At 35.9% G+C, this 21,538-nt stretch overlaps 1 protein-coding gene across 5 annotated transcripts in view; it reads left to right on the forward strand.

Annotated features, from left to right (window-relative positions):
- LOC131429417 (sodium/potassium/calcium exchanger Nckx30C) overlaps positions 1-20,897 on the forward strand; it is a 215,301-nt gene extending 194,404 nt beyond the window's left edge. For all 5 annotated transcript variants that reach the window (XM_058593512.1, XM_058593513.1, XM_058593515.1 and 2 more), the window contains one exon: positions 4,791-20,897. In XM_058593512.1, coding sequence (XP_058449495.1) covers positions 4,791-5,031 — 241 coding nt within the window. In that variant the 3' untranslated portion in view covers positions 5,032-20,897. The remainder of the gene's footprint in view (positions 1-4,790) is intronic.
- Positions 20,898-21,538: the final 641 nt, after the last annotated feature.

Raw genomic sequence — 21,538 nt, forward strand, 5'->3', positions numbered from 1 at the left:
GCTATTAAAATACCAATTAGCGGTTATAAGCTATCTTGTTGAGGCTCTAGCTCATGCCTACTGGTTACCTTAACAAATCCATTCAAAATATTTCTGGAAGAATGTGAATGAGTATTGGAAACCTTTGAATTGCAGAAAATTGTACTTAGCGCATCTAACGATCCTGAATCTAATAGATTTTCCAACTTCATCAGGAATCGATATAGACGACAATTGTTGGAAAGTGCCGACAGCAATGCTGAAACACGTTCAATTGGAGTAATCGTACCTTTTACCTTTCTCATATGGAAAAGTATCCGATTGTTTCCAGTATTACTCACTACTGAAGGAAAAGATCTCATCTAAAGGGTGATTTTTTAAGAACTTGAGAACTTTTTTAAACAATAAAACGCATAAAATTTGCAAAATCTCATCGGTTCTTTATTTTAAACGTTAGATTGGTACATGACATTTACTTTTTGAAGATAATTTCATTTAAATGTTGACCGCGGCTGCGTCTTAGGTGGTCCATTCGGAAAGTCCAATTTTGGGCAACTTTTTCGAGCATTTCGGCCGGAATAGCCCGAATTTCTTCGGAAATGTTGTCTTCCAAAGCTGGAATAGTTACTGGCTTATTTCTGTAGACTTTAGACTTGACGTAGCCCCACAAAAAATAGTCTAAAGGCGTCAAATCGCATGATCTTGGTGGCCAACTTACCGGTCCATTTCTTGAGATGAATTGTTCTCCGAAGTTTTCCCTCAAAATGGCCATAGAATCGCGAGCTGTGTGGCATGTAGCGCCATCTTGTTGAAACCACATGTCAACCAAGTTCAGTTCTTCCATTTTTGGCAACAAAAAGTTTGTTAGCATCGAACGATAGCGATCGCCATTCACTGTAACGTTGCGTCCAACAGCATCTTTGAAAAAATACGGTCCAATGATTCCACCAGCGTACAAACCACACCAAACAGTGCATTTTTCGGGATGCATGGGCAGTTCTTGAACGGCTTCTGGTTGCTCTTCACTCCAAATGCGGCAATTTTGCTTATTTACGTAGCCATTCAACCAGAAATGAGCCTCATCGCTGAACAAAATTTGTCGATAAAAAAGCGGATTTTCCGAATGGACCACCTAAGACGCAGCCGCGGTCAACATTTAAATGAAATTATCTTCAAAAAGTAAATGTCATGTACCAATCTAACGTTTAAAATAAAGAACCGATAAGATTTTGCAAATTTTATGCGTTTTATTGTTTAAAAAAGTTCTCAAGCTCTTAAAAAATCACCCTTTACTACCGAGCTATGAAAGTTGGTCTAGACATACAAATCAGACATGACGCAGAACACATGCAAATTTTGAGCATATTATTAATAATAATCAATATCTCAATATCATCCAGTAGATTTGCTAATATCGTGCGTACTTTGAATTTAGATTTTTTACTCAGTCAGTTTTAATTATTAATACATTTAATTAATAATTGATAATTGTGGACTTACAACACGTCGGTCAAGAAATCCTCGAACTGACAAACAGATGGCGTCAAATCCCTCACTCAATCACTAGTAACGACACCTGCAAATGAAAAATGAAATCAAGAGAAGAAACATTCTTTCGAAAATATTCATGTCGGCAGTTGTTATTTGTCACGTTTTTATTATTTATTCAATAATACAAATAGATATCAGCAATAAAAGTAAACTCGGTGGGCAATAAAAATGATTTGAATTACTACCACAGACTAACAGACAAGACACTCAAATTAGATTCTTCAATCATTTTAACGGTCATTTCGAATATTCCTTTAGTTGGGACAGTACACGCATATGTCATGATGTCGCCACGTTACCCTATCAAAAACATCCTGTCTGTCATCTAGACTGTGTTTATTTTTTTCATTTACCAACAGAGTTGCCATTTATACAGAATTACCTGTAATGTATTGATTCGTATACGTCCATGCGAATTTCATGCAGGATACAGATTCGATACACATTGCCAAAACTATATACATAATTGTGCCTACTTCTCATCCTCCAACGCAATACAAGATCGAACCCGTTTTGTTACAATATTTACTTGCTTCTGGTCTACCGCCACTTAATTTCGTATGAAAATTACCAACACAATAAAAAATAATCTAGATGAGCAAGGCTGAGTCAAATAAATGGTTACCTTCCAACATCACTAAAAAAGTTAAATATATTATCAACGTAATCCAATAATTTATTGTGATGATTCATTTTCAAATATAATGATGAAATCAGGCATCCCTGCAAGCAGCTGATCGGTGTTGACAAACGAGGGGAAACCAACTAGTGAAAAAACTTTCACATAACACAAGGGGTGTACCGATAGTAAATAGTTCGCGCAGTACAATATAGGTGGAACTAGTGCATAACGAAAAATTATTTTATAAGAATTTACTCATACTGTCATGTCTGTTAGTCTGTGTTACTACTACTTTTTCTAGTGTAAACTACGGTTGAACATGAAAAGTCATCTGAAATGTATAAAATTGGGTTAGGTTAGGTTTTTACGGATGAAATTTTTTTAACAGAACCTAGTGTAATGTCTACATCTAGAATACAAGAATGTTTAGTGATCAAATTCCATTTATTTTGGATGCTTTACTTGCTGTTCCCGGTTATTTGAAAAATGACATTGAACCAAGTATGATGTTCCATTCCAAATAAACCTTAGCTCTCGCACAATGGATTAAGATCCACATTACCATCTCAGAGAAAAAACAAACTTTTTCTTCCCCTCCTGTTATGATTTTTCTAATGAATTTGTCCGTTTTTATCAGAAATCGTTGAAAATTAATTTAAAATTTTCCTACCGATTTGACAGACCATCTCTAACCGAGCAGCACCTCTGCATTTCATTTCAGCATCAGTACTGTATATTCAGGGACGATACTTTTGTAAAATTACTCATACTCTCATACATTTTTTTTAATTTATGCTTGAAATTCTAAACACTCATCACTCTGTAGTTCCGGAACCGGAAGTCGGATACGAATGAAAACAAACAGCAGTCCACCGAACTCTACAATATGACATTTCATTTGAGCTAAAGTTTGTGAAATTTGGCCATCACTGAAAAAATGATAAAAATTCCGTTTTGCAGTTTTTGGCCATTATTTTCGGTACACCCAGAACCGAAAACTGGAAACCTTTATGGTTGAAGACAATTCGTTTGACCTATGCAAATGACATAATTCACTAATTATAACAGATTTGAGCCAAATTTAAAAGCAAGTTTCTCTTTTTTGTTTCGTCACTCTGAATGACAATTACTTCCGGTACATACAGAACCGGGAACTGATTGCCGATATATCCGAAATCAAATTTTTTGGTCATCAACTAACAGGAGTTATAAGTTTTTACATGGTTATGTATAGAAACAGGCTCCTTTCTACACATCCTAATGTGATTCCGGAGCCGGAAGTTGTATCCAGTTAAAATTTAATAATGTCCTTCGGGAGCATAAGATCTTTTATATAAATCTAAATGAAGATTGGTTCAACCATCTCGGTTAAAAAGTCAGTTTTCACAGTAATTTCAAATCTTTTCTATATGAGAAGAAAACTCGAAGTTTGATCAAACACTGTTTTTAAGGAAAAAGAGCTGGGTGGTAAAATCAAAGACATGACTGAAGGACGTGAAAAAGAATAAAAAACTCTTCTTTCACACTTCCCTAATATCAATAATTGTATATCTAATATACTAATATCAGTAGAAGAAAACTTCGCATGGTTATTTGGGAATATTCTAAACGTTCTAAGAGTTTGTGAAAGTTATCTGATGCTTACAACTGGTGAGAACTTTTTGCCATTTTTTATTTAATTAATTACTGGTTGTATTCTGAACATTCAGGATTGTAAACCTGGAACAGGCTCCGAATTCAGTTGAAAAGTTCAGATTCAGAATACAGATCAAGAGTTTAGTTTCAGAACACTAGTTCCGGATTCTGGAAATGAATTCTGAAACTGCATTTACAAATTAAACTCTGAAACGGAATTCAGGAAGTAACTTCTGAAACTGAATTAAGGAATTAATTTCTGGCTCAGAAGTAAGTTCCACAGTTCGTACAGTTGAACATCGGGACAAATATGTGCCTGACTACCTCAAAACCGACTTCCAATTGCGTAAAAGGTAAGCAAGTGTAATGAGTTTTTTTTTCTCATTGATTCCAAAAGTTGTCACACTGTTCCAAATTTAATTATACATTGATGATCATATTGCTGATGGTATGGAGAAAGAATTATGTTGTTTCGTTTAGTACTACTCGATATATTCACGAGTAAGTTCTACCCACTCTTCCATAGGGAGAATTTTGCAACGGCGCCCCATAGTAAAGTAAGACGTATTGACGTCAAAAAAAAATTGTGTAAAGTAGTAGAGAAAAGTAAAGAAATGCCTTGATGAGCATTAAACGGGATCTGCTTCAAGCAACCATTATAGGCTGCTGATTTTGAACGTCGGCGTTGAACGTTTCTAGCAGCTGCTCAAACACAAGTTAACAATAACGATGGTTAAGTTTCATGAATTTGAATTGCTATCGCATCCGTCATATTCTCCAGGTTTAGCCCCCAGCTACTTATGGAGAATACCTTTATCATTCGTCTTCACAGTCGCAATTTCATTTTCAATTCTGTCTTTCATTGAGTTTTGATTAAAATAGATATAAAGATTGACAGACACTAAGGACCCATCTACACACCAACACAACACACCAACCCATCTAATTGTTTTTGAATCTAATTTTTTTTGAATATATAGTAATTATCCATAATTTTTTTCAGTCTTCCGATTCCGTGGCTGCTCTACGGCATCATTTACGGTCAGCCGGTGGAGGTCAACTCAGTCGGCATGGTGTGCTCGATCACGATCCTGTTCTTGATGTTGGTGTTTGTCATCTTGTCGATAGCATGCTTCCACTGGCGCATGAACAAAGGCTTAGGGCTAACCATGTTTTTGTTATACTTCGTATTCGTTGCCGTTTCACTCATGTTTGAATACGATATGTTGGTGTGTCCGTTTTAAGTAAGTACGCTTAATGCGCTAGAACCAGTGGTTACTAGGCAGAATCATCAATTTATGGTAGTCACGTTAACGAACAAAACAAACAAACAAAAAAAGACGAAAAAGGCGAAAAAAGTAAACCAAATATTACTGTAGTGTTAACGATGAATCAAACCCACTTGAAACTAGGTTAGTTTTGCCTAGTGAACAGGATGCAACAACTGAGTACTAAGTTAAAAATATTATTATGTATAGTTATAGAGAACTATGGTAATATTATGGTATTAAACACAAAACAACAACAACAACAATAGAATTGTAAGCGAGTGGCGCGTAGATAAGTAAAATTCATTCTATTTAGGAAATGTTTAACGAAAGAAGCATCTACTGATTGTGCTGACGGCTGAGCGAGTTGATCTACGGCATTTCGAAGTAATCGAATCCTACAAGGAAAATAATAAGAGAAATGATACAGTGAAAATCTTCTATTGAAACACTTATGTTAAATATTTTATCTCCTGTTCTCCATGAAACTATAGTATCAAATTTATTATTATGCATTTTAAATTGTATTCAACCAAACAAACCTATATTCGAACAAAATCTTACCTAACAAGATTACATCTAAATAATAACAAAAGAATCAACTAATTAAACCAGTAAACTGTATTTAAGCGTACATCTTTTTCTCTTCTAAAGACAAATTTCTATAAGGACCTAGCCTAAACAAGCTAAAGTAATTTAAGGAACAATTTTCAAGACAAACCATCTATTACTCGAACTTAAAAACAACACCCTAGTGAATTTGAAACATCAAATCATGTTCATGCTATCGGCTTATCTTTCCACATATAGTACACCAACAATAACACGTGGTTCTGGTAGCGCCATTTGCATTAGGAATTAGTCTCTTAATAGTGCACGGTAAAACCATGTTTCATCATTATCATACAAACAGTTTCTCTATACTCTAGCTGTCCCTTTTTAAAACTCTCTTAGTAAACCTTCCTAGCTACGACATACTTTTGTATAAATCTAAAAAAAAATCCCTGATATCCTCTATCGGTTTTCTACCATTTCCCTCTCTAAACCGAGTAAACTTACAGTTATTGCTCCGCGTATTATCATAAACGTAGAAAGATTGGATGTACTACTCTAAAAAGTGTCAAGTTTTCATCAAATCATCCTCCATTCCGTCATTCATTCGTCAAATCCAGTATCGTACAGAACAGAAGGAGTATGTTAAAGATTTCCGTGCCATTTGCCTGTTGCTTTATGTCGCATCACAGAAGTGACCAACGAGTTCCCAGTAGATTTGATTAAACACGAGCGTCCCCACGATTCGTTGTTGATAGAGCCCTGTGCACAGTTGTTGAAATCACCAGCACACACGCACGCATAGCACAATCTTTCCCATGTCCATCGAATCACTGTACAATGCATTACGCTTCGGGTATTTGATATTTATCAGCAACAACAAAATGCACCATTCTGGCCAGTGTGTCCTGATTAAATTAGGTGTAGGTGAATAAATAAACAAACATACAGCGCACATTAGCAAAGCTCGGCAAACTATCCCGATCTCGGGTTAGAAATACAGAAAACGGGGAAGTGACCGCAGATCATTGTATGATATACTCACAGATGTGCTTTCGAAAACTTCGTCCCTCGAGAGACTGTCGAAAAGATTATTCAATTTTTTTGTTTGTTCATTTCCTATCGGTAGTCCGAAGGTGTAGCGTAGTTGTAATGGTTTCTTGCAGTCATGTCAGATGCAGTCTATAGTACTGCAGGTGATTATGGATATGTATGACCCCATGGATATTCAATTAATTCAGTACTGATTATTCGAACTTTCAGTATCTCTCCGGCACTAATGAAGCTCGAGTCATTTGCCGTTTGTGTCCCGGGTTGGCGGTTTAATGCAGAGGGCGCTGGTCTTACAAACCAGTTGTCGTATGTTCGAGCCCGACCTGGAAGGATTGCGAAGTCAGTTGAAACAGAAGGTCAAATTCCATCAAAGAAATGTAATATCAAGGTTTTGTTTTGCTTTGTCATTTAACAACAATTGGCCGCAGAAAAAATTTTATCTCGAAGCCATGTTAACGTAATAGTAATGTTGAGTACTCAAAATGGAATTCATGTTGTGTACTTTAAAGGAAAAGTAGAAGAAAATTCGAACCCGCACTTTTCTTTGAATACCTCTCATCATATTTTGGACACTATGTGGACTAATCTAACCGACCACTTTGTTTCACCATCCCTTCATCACTGGCACATCCCGAGTCACTATTTCACTCTTCTTAAACGTATGTTTGACAACTACCCAATATTTCTCAATCTATCTTGTTGTTTTCTACGCTTTAGTGACAGCTTACCAAATCATGCCAAAATTTGGTCAGGTCCATTGTAAGCTTTAATATACGAAAGTCTGTTTGTCACGAAAAGCTAGGTTTTTTCTGCGCAATATCAAATACCTTGCCTCATCATAAGCTTTCTTAAGAATTTATCGGCAAGAACGAATTTGCACTTGCTAGGAACTTCACGTCGATCAATGGCTTTACAGAACATTTTTTCCGGAAAACTGCCCATAATTCATTTTGACGCCCGATCCGTCATCCATGAGGATGCATCATTTGTATGTCGAGAGAGATCGGCAACACTCAATTTTGCTGCCCAGTAATCAATGTTATATTTTCCGAGATTCGTTTAGTAGAACTCAAACGTTAGTTGTACTGAACTCATCGGTGAATTAACAACTATCCCGAAATAAGCAAATGCGTTTGACGAAATTGCGAAATATGTGTTAACTTTTGCCGAAATTCGGCTACACAACTTCCATTCGTTTTGCATTTTCGCTTGGCACTACGCAGTTATTTTCTGACGAAATATTTCGGAGAAAATTTCCAGTGGTCATCAGAAAAAATGGAATTATTCGAAAAGGAAGACGAGAGATCTACGATCTATTGAATGAGTATAATACCTACAAATTATTGTCGATCATTTATGGAAAGCTTCTTCCCGATCCTTTTTTCTCTGTCGGTAAGTCATTATAGATTTGGCCGAAGAGCTTCAACGACGTGTCAACCAATATATTCGACAATCGGCGATTATTCCGAATTGCATATTTTACAATTGTACGTCCTCGAAACATAAGTATATTTTTTGTATCTATACGGAAATAAAATGTGGTCCCCAACATTGTGCTGACAATTTCGGTAAAAACGAACGTTTGTCAAATTTCAGATTTCCGAGACTCCGCAATTTCTTTTTTTGCCGAGATGGTAACCGAGTACTCGGCGGTGCACATCTCGGTAACTATTTTGCCGTGATTCAGCGAAAAAAAAAAATAAGTGTGTAGTTCGTAAGAATCTGTAGAATTTCAGGCCCGTCCTTTGGTCACTAGATTCTGTTTCAGTGTCCGGTTTCGTTCCTTACTAGCCCGAAAAGAGCGATATTCAACTTCCGGTTCTCAGCTCCACCACCACGCTTGCTGTGATCTTGCCGATCGATAGTAAGCCGCTCAGGGAAATGCAAATTTAACCGACTTTGCGATTTTTTACCCTGATCACATCGGATTCTCGAAGTGGGGTTTCAAATTTTTCTGAAACAGTGTGTCTAGATATTAAAAGACTCAAGCTTTAAGTAATTGTATCTTATTACAGGTAGAGATGCTTGATATTGCTAAAATGTCACAAATGAGCTGTCCTTTTAGCTTACCAACAATGGTTGTCAATCTGGTTTTTGGCTTTTCACTGAGTGCATAGCAGTTTCTCAAAGGAGAAGGTTTACAATTCTGCTAGTCTAGGTTTGAACCTGGATGCAAGAGCGAAATTTATTCTGGCTTCAAGCTCTGTTTAATTTCTTAAAACATGATACATTTTTATTAAATCATTCAGGTTTTTGTTAACTTCATTTGAAATGTCCTCTTCTGAGCATGAGATTTGATATGAGTTCTCTGCGGTTGGAACGGTATTACATCTGTTTCAATTGATTAATATGCTGCATATTGTGATAATTTGGCAAATATGACCTTCATTCTACAGCTACATATCTTCGGATAATCCAATTGCTTCAATTTTTTAAATTGAATATTTCAGTTTCATTAACATAGTGTTCAATTAGATCTGAGCAACAATATAACAGTACGTACACCTCACCTGGGAATATTTTGATAAATCCTCCATTGCCACCATTTCTCCATCTCACGTCCATATGCTACACCCATACATATACAAGTAATTCAACTTGCTGTAAGCAACAAACCAATGGAAAGTGAAGAACACTAAACGATTACATAAAGAAGATAAATCAATGATAATAAAATGAAATGTTAACAAATTTTTGAGGGTTTTTCTTATTTCTATTTTTTATTGATGAGTAATGTGGTGGAACACAAATAGAAAATAAACAAAAAACGAGACACAACATAAATCATAGATCAATGAATGTGCTACAAAAAGAATTATAGGAGGAAGAAATATCTAATAGCAGGATACTGAGATAAGCAAACACTGCATAAGTAGAAAAAAGTATTCGATGGAAAAGCATAGTTTTAGTATTGAACGAATAGATTCGAGTCCTAGCAAATCCCTTGAACCAGTTTCTACAAGTCTGTCAATTGTTGAACTTCTCTCCCTAATTCAAACAACGTACATATCTACTTCGTTTTTTTTATTCGTCGTACTTTCTCGACTCTATTAGGTGTTACTTAGCGAAGGAATTCATGCAAAACCACCACAAGCCTGTGACATATGGTTCAGTTATCTATTTGTCGACTACGTTCATGGCGAAAAATCATAATAATAAAAGTTCACGCAAACAAAACTGACGAAATAGAATCGAAAGTATTTATGACAGTCAGAAATGAACGAAATTAAAGAGCCGTCTCCAGATGGCGTAGCAACGCAAATGTAAATAATATTTCTAACGAGTAAGAAAACAAATGCAAAATACAATATTCGAGACTAAGTGCACAGACTAACAGACAGGACACTCAAATTAGATTCTTCAATCTTTTTAACGGTCATTTCGAATATTCTTTTATTTGGGACAGTACTCACATGTGTCATGATGGCGCCACGTTACCCTATCAAAAACATCCTATCTGTCATCTAGACTGTGTTTATTTTTTTCATTTATCAACAGAGTTGCCATTCATACAGAATTACCAGTAATGTATTGATTTGTATACGTCCATGCGAATTTCATGCAGGATACAGATTTAATACATATTGCCAAAACTATGCCTACTTCTCATCCTCCAACGCAATACAAAATCGAACCCGTTTTGTTACAATATTTACTTGCTTCTTGTCTGCCGCCACTTAATTTCGGGTGAAAATTACCAACACAATAAAAAATAATCTAGATGAGCAACGTTGAGAAAAATAAATGGTTACCTTCTAACATCGCGAAAAAGTTAAATATATTATCAACGTAATCCAATAATTTATTGTGACGATTCATTTTCAAATATTTTGATGAAATCAGGCATCCCTGCAAGCAGCTGATCGGTGTTGACAAATGAGGGGAAACCAACTAGTAAAAAAAACTTTTACGTAACACAAGGGGTGTACAGATAGTAAATAGTTCGCGCAGTACAATATAGGTGGAACTAGTGCATCACGAAAAATTATTTTTATAAGAATTTACTCATACTGTCATGTCTGTTAGTCTGTGCTAAGTGCGTACGAGGAAATCATTACCCATGAAAAACTTTTTCCTCCCGTCCATCCATGAACAAATTTAAGAAGAAAAATGCAGGAAATTTAAATCCGGAGCTACCTATAACAAGGGTAAAAAGGATAGATAATGAACTGCAAGTATTTACGAACTTTTGGAACACTACCGAAGAGCAATTTTTTTCAAATAGTCAAGCAAGATTTTAGAATTCCTCCAATGAAATTAGACATCTGTTCAACATGGTTCTTTCTCTGATCACTAATTTAACTACAAGTCTCCGAAATACTTTATAACTCGACCCAACCAGAACTGAAACTTTACGAAGCTATATGCCGATATAAAAATTCAAGCAGCCATAAATCGAACAATGAGAGCTAACTAGCTGAACGAAATCCAGGAGTACCGTGACAGATAAACAACCAGTTTAGAATACCACAACAGCGAAAATTATATTCATAAAAACACACATACACGTAAAAGCGCACGCAAAAATCAGACAATGTTGTTAAAGTTTCAAACTTAGAACTGAGAAAAAAACCGGCACGTACATCTTAATTCGAAATAAGAAGCGTCTGACGAACAAATTACATGAATAACAAATATACAAGCGAGCATGCGACACAATGGCTTTGTAACTAGAGTAGAATTTAAACAATGAAGAGTAAAAGTAGCCATGCCGCTAAATAGAGGTTTGTCGAAAGTGAACTAACGAAATCAAGGAATTCAAGAAAATGTTTTATTACTTTAATTGTACTTTTACCATTGTCTTATTTACCCGAAAAACTTGACTTGACAGATTTTAATGTCGGAAGTACTCTTCTCTAATAATTTGAAACATCGGACTTTCAAAACATTCAATCAGTTCTTGTGGTATGGTTTATGGATAACTCAATTTTGTAGTACACGCAGAGTTCAAGTAGTAAAAGCGCACATATAATTCACGGGATAACCGAACGAATGTTAAGGTTGTGAACCATTTCGCAAATGATATTAACCTTTTTTGCCAAAATTTGAATTTGAATGAAGCTGCGGCCTAATTCAGAATGTGACATTTCCATATGTTTTCTGGATTTTATTGCGCTTTGGAAATGAAATTATAGGTGCTATAATGATTGCAATACAGAGATATTATAAATCTCGAGGAAAACTGACAAAATATTCATACTTTATATTATGATGATAGAAAAAATGCTCGTACTTTATATTGGAATGTGGCTAGTATGAAAACAATTTATACAGAAGTGATTCTTTAAAAGTTCTGAAACTTGCACTCTTTTGCAAAAAAATTTTCCAGTATCTTAAAATGGCTATCAAACATGCTCTCGTGCAGGGTTATTATTGACAATGGGGTAAGTCGACTATCAGATTTTAACCAATAGTTAAAATTATTCGCGAAATGGTCCATGGCCTAAGATGGGCAGCACTGCTTTATTCTTTATGCCCCGTTTACACTTCTGCTGGCTGCCAGCATGCTGGCGTCATTGTACTGCCCTCTTAGGAAAAAACGTTCAACTGTGGTCCAATGATCCAAAGTATTAGACCAACGAAGGACCATCGTTGAACGTTTTTTTCCTCAGAGGGCAGTACACTGACACCAGCATGCTGGCAGCCAGCAGAAGTGTAAACGGGGCATTACTTTCGAAACTATTCTTTGGAGCGTGTTCGCTTCCAACTTTTCCTTTGACACTACTGTTCAACATTGTCTGCACCGAAATCTACATCATGCAGTTTCCTTGGGTACGTCTCAAACCTCTAAAAGAAATCATTTTCAAACATTTCCTTCGGACTTCTCACCGCAATATTGCATTTTACAGCTCGGCGGATTCTCAGAATGAAATTTAAATTGAACTGCAAACATACATGTGCGGTACAGTTCAATTAGAAGAAACAGTACTTCAACAAAGAATGATAAGGGAAGGTCCCCAGCCTCGAGCTGCATCAGAGGTAAAATATTAATTACAAAAGATATATGCAGGAACATCACCAGTAAATACCTTTACCTCCCAGATATGCAAATATTGTTCTGAGCAGTTATTAGTGCAGAAATCCTGCAATCAATTTCTGCATGATAACTGCTAAATATTTCATAATTTGTTATTTTGTATCAGCTTTAGAGTGACTACACAGATAACAGATATACAGGCTCGAACAACATTTTTCAAAATCCTGTGTAAATTTCAAATTTGCTATACGTTGGAAACACTATTGCCACCTACTCGACTATTCGCCGCGATCTTTTAAAACGTTCCTCTACGTTCTGAAACGATAACAAAATTCTCCTGCCTGTTATAGAAATACTCCTTCTTCTTCTTCACTTCTGGTGGCGTCACCTCACTTGAGATGACGCCGATTGATGGCACAGCGATTTAGCTATATTGCCAGTTAGCTTTCGTTTATAGTCCAATGGACTTTCTTTTCACTGGACTACAAGTGAAACCCTCGCTATGTAACAACGTGGAGTCACCGAAGTACGGATGAAAATCCTTTCTTTCTCGCGAAATACTCGAATTTTCACCGCACTAACACGATACGACGTGTTCACTCGTTGAGGGTTTCACCGGAAGTCCAAAATACTCCAACTACAACAATTTCAACACTTATCACACTATTTTCCTAATTCCATATCGCATAAATCACACGACAATTCGATCGGAATAAAACAAAAATGAATTTGTCATTTTAACCAACAGAAGACCAAAAATCTAGCGTAAAGTGAATGTTGCACCCAAAATTGAGGCTCATGTGAATGCGGCACCCAAATCGTGGTTACATCTGCAAGTTTTCACCATACTGAATGAGCAAATACCCGCTTGTGAGGAATTCTGGCAACCGTCAGAAGGCTGGCTGCATTCCGGCTGCTGTCAAAATTGTCCAAGCGAAACTGCGTCATTATCTCGCCGTACGTGTCTTGTTTATTTCCCTCCTATTTCTTTTTTTTTATTCGACTTCATTTGATATTCTTCAATCCCGCATGTACGGCCAAAAAACGAATCTTGAGACGAGGTAAATGAGATTGAAATATGAGTATGGTTGGTAGTGAGAAAGTAATGTTATTGGCAATAACATTTTCCATGATTAGTACACTCAAAATAATATAATGTACTGCTCATATCACATTTACTTATCAGTTCATATAAAATTTAGGTACCAGAGAATTGCAATTTTATATACCGGTTAAAGTCAAAAGGGAGATTTCTGATTTTTATATAAATCTAGGAAATGAAAAATGCCATGAAAAATAAAACATTTATTTCAGAAAATTAGCATAGACTTTTAACGGCTGAAAATAAAAAACAACTAATAACGTCGTGGGATCTCGAATCGACAAGCCTCCAGAAATCGTTTTTGTTGTCACTGCCATCCAACCGAAGCCAAAGTCGAGATCCAATAACTCCCCCAACACTACCGATGCAATTTGATGTCGCATTACATGGTTCCAGTGTCTCTAGCTTCATGCCGATTTTGAACTCGTTTTTCGGTGGACCAACGGCATTTGAAGCATTCGGCAGGAGCGGGCAAACTTCCGGGCTCACGCAGGCACTCAGTCCAGTCTAACACATGGAAACTTTCATACTGGAATGGTCCGGTCGATGTAGTGAAAAATTGTAATTAAATAACATTTCTCGCAAATATTTACACTACTTATACTTTGAGGGCCACTGTTCGCCATTTTCAAAATCGAGTTTTTCACAATGGAAATTCACGTAGGTTGTTTGACGTTTGGTCAATCCACGTAAACCTTATGTGATGACTCTATTCATTTGAGGGGTGGTCGTATAACATTCATTTTCGTCACGTAAAATATTCAATTTGACATTTGAAACCATTTTACGTGATTTTTCAAGTGAATCGAACGTGAATTGTTTTTTTGAGTGTATATATGAAGGGCAATAACTAATTGCCTTTCATATGTATCTTTTATTTAAAAAATAAAACCAAGACGCTTAAAATGTAGAACCGATTCAAAACGGTTCTGCCAATCTTGTATGGCAAGAATCCGACAGAAAAGAACCGTTAATAACCACCCACTTAGAAAAAAACGTTCAACGGTGGTCCTTCATTGGTCCAATACGTTGGATCATTGGTCCAATGAAAGTCCAATCAATCGTTCAACGGGAGGCCAACACGGGACCTTTGTTTGCCGATTTTGAAACAGACCGTTGAACCGAATGCCATTTTTTTCGTTCAACAAACCCGGCAGACAGAGGTCCATTGTTGAGCCATTTTTAACATGAGGAGTTGGAGCCCCGTTGGACTAGTTTTACTGCAGAATTTCTGAAGTTTTTTTCCACTTATTTGTTTAAACTAACAATACATACCTGCACAATACTTCTACTTCATGTAGAATAACAACAAATTTTCGTTCTATGGAAAGGTAACACTTAATTTTCACACTATTTTTGCAAGAGAAAAAACAACAACAAACCGTTCCAGCAAATTGAACGAATATTTCGTGCAATATATCGTTCAACAAGCGCTCAAAAATCAACAAAATTGAACGGCCTGCTGAGAGGGGCACTAGGCGAAATTCTCTGCCGGAAACGGTTGTTGCATTGTTGCCAGACTTTTGTCGGAATTCTAAAATGGCTGGCAGACATAGCCAGCCGTCTGGGGAGAAATCTGCCTGCCGCGTACAAGTGGGTGTTACACACAGTTCATATGTGAGCTGTTTCTGTGCTTACATACCCACATTATCGAAATGACGGAATGCGTAATGAATTCTTACTCGACTGCATGATTTTTCAGTGCTCGATCGGTTCAGTGCTAGAATTTTCGCCTGAGTTGGCTGCTCGATCAACCTCATTGACAGTGACATTATAAATGTCATTGAATATTCGCTCATTTTATGAATGTGTGAAATTTAAGCGACTTAAGCCATTTCACTACACTCCAGCTAGAGGAATGGATGATGCTGACTAAGGTAGGACGTTTTGTTAATTTCCAGCGAATTTCAATAGTTTATATTGGGATTCTAAGAAGAACTGGTTATTTACTAGTTCTATATATCCGAAAAACATGAAGTTTTAAATTTGTATATTCAGTTATATAATGTTTTCGTTTAAAAATAAACTGAAAATCAGCACGAAAACGTGCAAAATCAGGAAAGAAGAAGAAGAAGACGAATTGACAATTCAGTCCGCATCTTCTCACTCAATTCCGAATGATTTCCGAATCAACCGGTTGTAGGCGAACCGGTTCATTCGGAATCGGTTGTTGCACTGGAGTTGGAATTGATTCGGAATTCATTATGATTTCCACATGAAATTCCGAATGAAAATTTCTCGCCGATTCGGAATTGATTCGGAATCCATTCGGATCTGATAATGTGGGTAGGTGTTTCTGTTCTTACATATTTTACATATTGACACGATTTTTGTCTAAGAGTGCAGTTTGCAATCATTGAGAGTAACTCTGTAAGTTGATTTTTTATGCCTTAAAACCAAAGAAGCGGTTCAAAACAAAGTTGTTGGGTGTCACACGAACCGAAGGAAAGAGAAATACAAACTTATAACAGATTCTCTAGCTCATTATAGTGGTTTTCAGCTGGACATAGAATGCGACGGAATCGTCGCAGGATAGCGAAATAATGAGCGTCAGAATCACTGATGCCAGGTTTGCAGATTGGTATGTGAATTTGCAATTTCGTTTTTTAGCAGACTTTGCAATTATGCCGACTTTTTTGCAGATTTTCGAAATTTTTATAAACAATCGTCCATTTTAATGACGTTTGCTATTACTGTAGGGGTTTCGTTTGGTTTTTTCGTCATACTTCTAAATATTGAGGTCGCTTAGGACTATTTCCAATACGCAGACCCCTAAAATTTCACCTGGCATCGCTGCCAGAAAATTGGACAGTTGTTTTAACCCCTTCGCTGTCTGTTGTATTGAAATTAACTAGCATTAGAGCCAAAAGAAACATTAATCGGCTGTTGGATTGAGACCAATTGCATTTTCAACTGGTGAAATTCCTTAGCGACAATTGTTATTTCATTGTTCATCGAAAGCATCAACAAATGTATATCTGTCAAACACGACCAACATTGTAGAGTAGACAAATAGCACAATCGAATAAAGCACGAGGTTTTGAAAACCAAGGCGTCGATTAATACAAAATATAAATGAAAAGGGAACATACTAAGCACAAAATAATCATTACGTACGATTCAGACGATCCGTCTTCTTTTGTCACAGTCAATCTCCGTCACCGGCACCGTCAACAATAATTACATGCATTTTCATGGAGCCATTCACACGTATCGTCACCGTCACGGAACGTCGTGACGGACGGAGCGTGTGAACGTTCCGGTAAAGAAAGTATTAAACTAATTTTGACGGAAGCTGACGTTCCGGTGACGGTGACGGAAGGAGGCGGATCGTCTGAATCGTACATTATGTCAAATAAATAGCACACGATTAAAAAATCCGTGCAAGTTGTAGCCTTAATCTGCCACATACGCATTATCAATATGAATTCATTATGACTGAAGTTTTCTTAATAAATAAAAAATTAGTCATTGTAACGGTCAACTTAAAAATTATTTTTTTCTGGCTTGTGGTCTCGAAGGGGTTGAATCGATACGAATGACAGTTTCGCTATCTTTGCGGCATTTTGTCGCTATCTTATCGCATCGCAATCTTTTCTAGCCGACAGTGAAAATCACTATATAATGAAATACCGAGCGTTTATCGAAATTTCATACAGGGTGTTAACATTTTCCGAAATTTAACGAGACATTTGTCATCCAATATAACTTGTCGATTTCGCATGGAACCAAATCGCCATTTCTCGGAAAACTGAAAAATATACGAATTGTTTGAAGAGAAAAAAGATAGGCGAAGAATATTTGAAATTGGATAGGTCCAATAAGTGAAAGAAAAATTATGTATCTACTTTTCATTTATACTTCAAAATATACACACTTAAAACTTAATTTTGATCCCGGTCGAAAAAATGATAACAATATTTTACTAAAATTTCGGTAAAGATAGTTTTTTTCAGAATATTATAATTTCAGTTTCAGCTATATTATAGAACACCCATATGAATCTGGCGGCTGCTGAATTTGCTCTAAGGCACGCGGGATAAAGATCCTCGTACCGCTAATCTATTGCATGAAACTGGTTGGATTCCGGTACGATATATATCGTCAAATATTCACTGTTTTATTGAATAATTACTTTCATTGTAACCGGAATCTGTGAATCCAGTGGAAAACTCCAGTGTGTTCCCTACTGGAAATGACATGAAGGTGCATCCATTCTTTCCAAAAGCGATCATTCCCGAGCCGAAAATCTCGGTAAATGCAAATTATCTGTCAAATGAAAAATACCGAGAATTTCAGTTGTTTCAATGTTCCTATTATTTCTATTTAATATTTCTTGGTCAGGTACTGATTACTCCGCAACTCATGATTTATTTACGGCATTCTGTATTGTAAATAACAGCGAAATTTACCGTCGACAATTGCTGCGTTTTAGATAAACATTATACCAAAAACGCCGGAAGCTAGCGACAGGCATAATGAAGTCATCTTGTACTACCCCCAAATGATAGGAAGTACTAACTCTTCCACCATACTGTCCAGGTATAGCTTCTTCGGATTTCTATTAAAACCGATAACAGACGCATGATAGTGTTGAACAACGGTGCAGTTAAGATGGATAATTGTAAATGGATTGATTCGATTTACCACCAATCTTTTTTCTTTTTGTTAGAAGGGGCTTACAAAATTGATCGAAACGTGGACAAAAATTGTAGAAAGCGAAGTACAGTACTATAAACTGTTACTCTAATAACAGTATTTATTGTGCTCTAACATCAAATTTACTGTGCATGTACATGAAAAAAAAAACTTGTAAAATATATGCAAATGGCAAAGGTTTCATAACTCAGAACAACTTTATACGTTTCGGTATGGTTAAGTTTTTCGGGTATTTTTTTCGCTTTATCGCAATAATTAAATTAGGTTGCATCATACTCAGCTGCACTTTCTTTTTAGTTTATCTCTCGACAAATTTTATTGTTTTGGCAAAAAATCCCATTGCGAATTCCTTCAGCTAATTGAACTTTGCAAATTCCTATCTGCGAATCAAACTTCACTAAACTTATAGTGTAATGCATTTTCGCTTGCTTTTCTGTATACGATCTTTCAGTTTTTAGGCAAAATATTGAGTTTTTTAGCATTATCCACCGGCAGGCGTCGGTAGTATTCAAACAGTAGAAAAGAAAAGAAAATTGTTCACTCATTCAGTCATGCCGAGTCTCAGCCATCGATATAAGAAATGCCATAATATACATTTGAGGTCATAGTTTTTTCGTCGTTGTCAGATGCATAAAAAATCTTATGGATAAGTGAAGAGATGGAAATACACGCACGGTTTTCGCATCTATTGTTTGTCTGGTATTTTTAAGATGTAGCTGAAGACTAAGCGAGGGATTTTGGTTCATGCGAAGAAAATGAAATTACAATTTTAACCATAAAACATGTATTAAACGTTAATTGTTATACACGTTTTTTATTTATATATTGAAAACATGGAAACCAAAACTGAAGTGGATATGTTGAGACAAAAATTATATGAAATGGGGCTAATAATTTTTATGGGAAGATATAAGCAAAACCAAATATATTGTTATTTATAGTGAATATAAGATTAAATTTAATAACTGAAACAGAAAAACAAACGCTTTTAGACTTCCAGTTTATGACGAGTAATTCAAATAAATAATTAGACGAAAACAGTATAAATCATTCATACCTTGTAGATGAAGGAATATTAATTGGTTATAAATTTACCGAGAAAAAAAACAAAAGAAATGCTGAGTGCATTAACTGAGCAAATCACATTGGCAAAAGCAAAACACAAATCGCATACACACATGTAAAGTTTTAAAATAAATCCACAAAATTCGATGAGAAAATAAAATAACTGTAGCGGTAAATTTATAAGAAATGCATATATACTAACAACATGAGCAAAAGACGACAGTCGAACTAAAACAACAACAAAAGTACTTGAGGATATATAATCGAGTTTGAAAACACAAAGCATTTTCCTAAGAAAAACAAATCAACAAGGCAACATCTTATAACTATTACACGAAAATTAAGTATGACGTTTAATGATTCCATCGCTAAATTGTCTAGAAAAGCATAATCAACCAACCAAAATATAAAAAAAGGCATTTCAAGATCATGTATGGCGGGGTTTTCAAGACCAACAACAACTATTGAATGTAGTAAAGTTCTTTCATAAGTTCCCTCGTACGCAGGAATCTTATGTCGTTTTCGATTGAAGCTGAACCTAACCCAGTTTCGATCCTTAATTCTGTCAAACAGTATGCACTGGTTAGTAGCTTGGGATTGGGTTAGATTCAACATCAAGCGAGAATGCCATAAACAGAACAAGTTTAGAAAGGTTAAAATTCGTCAAGTGAGCGATTGGAAGGTTACTCCGGCCCACATTAGTTAATAATTGCTTGTGTGTGTATGCAATGAATAGGTCCGAAATAGAACAATGCATAAACCTGTAACACAGTACACCGGAGCGCACAACTTCGTTTTTTTTCCTTCAAAGACAAATTCAGCACTGGAACAACTTTCAACATTGATAACATTGGCATCAAAACAATACACTTTTACACCTGCAAACGCTCACTTACATTTTAAACAACAAAGCAATAAGTAATATAAATGATAACAAAGTTAGATATTAAATCAACTTTACATAAAATGTACACGTTTAAAGAAAAAAAACGACAACAGTTTAACCAGCATTTAACATCACGTACACAGAGAGAGCTAATTGAATAGTGACATCAATTCGTTGGAATGTGTAAATTATAGTAAAACACAAAACGAACGGAATGTCATGGATCTTGTTTTGATTTTATCGTGATGTTCTATTGTTTGCAGCACGTGTAAGCATCTAGTAAGCGTTTGTAATTATAATTTCAGAAGCATAAGTAAACCAAGCAGAACAAACCCATGAACTATTAGCATAAATTCGCGTATATGTATAAATTTTTAATGATAGGCATTACACAAAACAAGAAAAGAAAAATTAAAACACAGAGTTATATACTGAAAGATATTGATTGTTGATAAATGAGATTGTCTCGCGTAGTATGTTGCGTTTGCTGTCTCATTTTTAATAAAAGATAAAATGAAATAAAAAAAACAAGAATAATTAAAACATAAGGAACTTTTTTGTTAACTATTATACATATATAGATTTGATTTTATATATACCTATATATCATTCTCATTACAAGGCATATATAGAATATGAATAAACCGATTCTAAAGAAGAATATGTTTGTTTTTTTTTCAGCGTGTATTTGTCTGGCAAAGTAAGAGCTTCAAATTTTTAATGCATTGCCAATGCTGTCGATGCTGCTTCGTGGACACTAAAGATTCTTTCTGGTCAGGGCGTGAACATACGGCATCTGGCTTGTTTGGCCAGTGCCTTACACTCTGACTCTGATATCGACCAGGGTCCACTACATGCGTATCACATGCTTTTTTTTATTCTCATAGGGGCCCGTAATATTAAAGTCATTCGGGCTTGAATTTTCTCTCGGCGGCCCTGTAGAGGTCCATGATAAGCTGTCCCCCCGGGTACAAACCTTTTCTCAATGGCACTGGTTACTTTAAAATTTCAAATGTGTTTTATAAGTGACGATGTAAAAGTAAACAAATATTTTAAAATTATTCAGTAAACCATAAGATTTCCCATTTTGTTAGTTATTTGCCGAATAAATTTACTTTGACTTTACTAGTTCCGAAAGTGCCGGAAAAGTCGGAATGGAATTGGCCTGTTTTCATGAACTTACATCCAG

This window comes from Malaya genurostris, chromosome 2, assembly GCF_030247185.1.
Source record: "Malaya genurostris strain Urasoe2022 chromosome 2, Malgen_1.1, whole genome shotgun sequence".
NCBI lineage: Eukaryota > Metazoa > Arthropoda > Insecta > Diptera > Culicidae > Malaya > Malaya genurostris.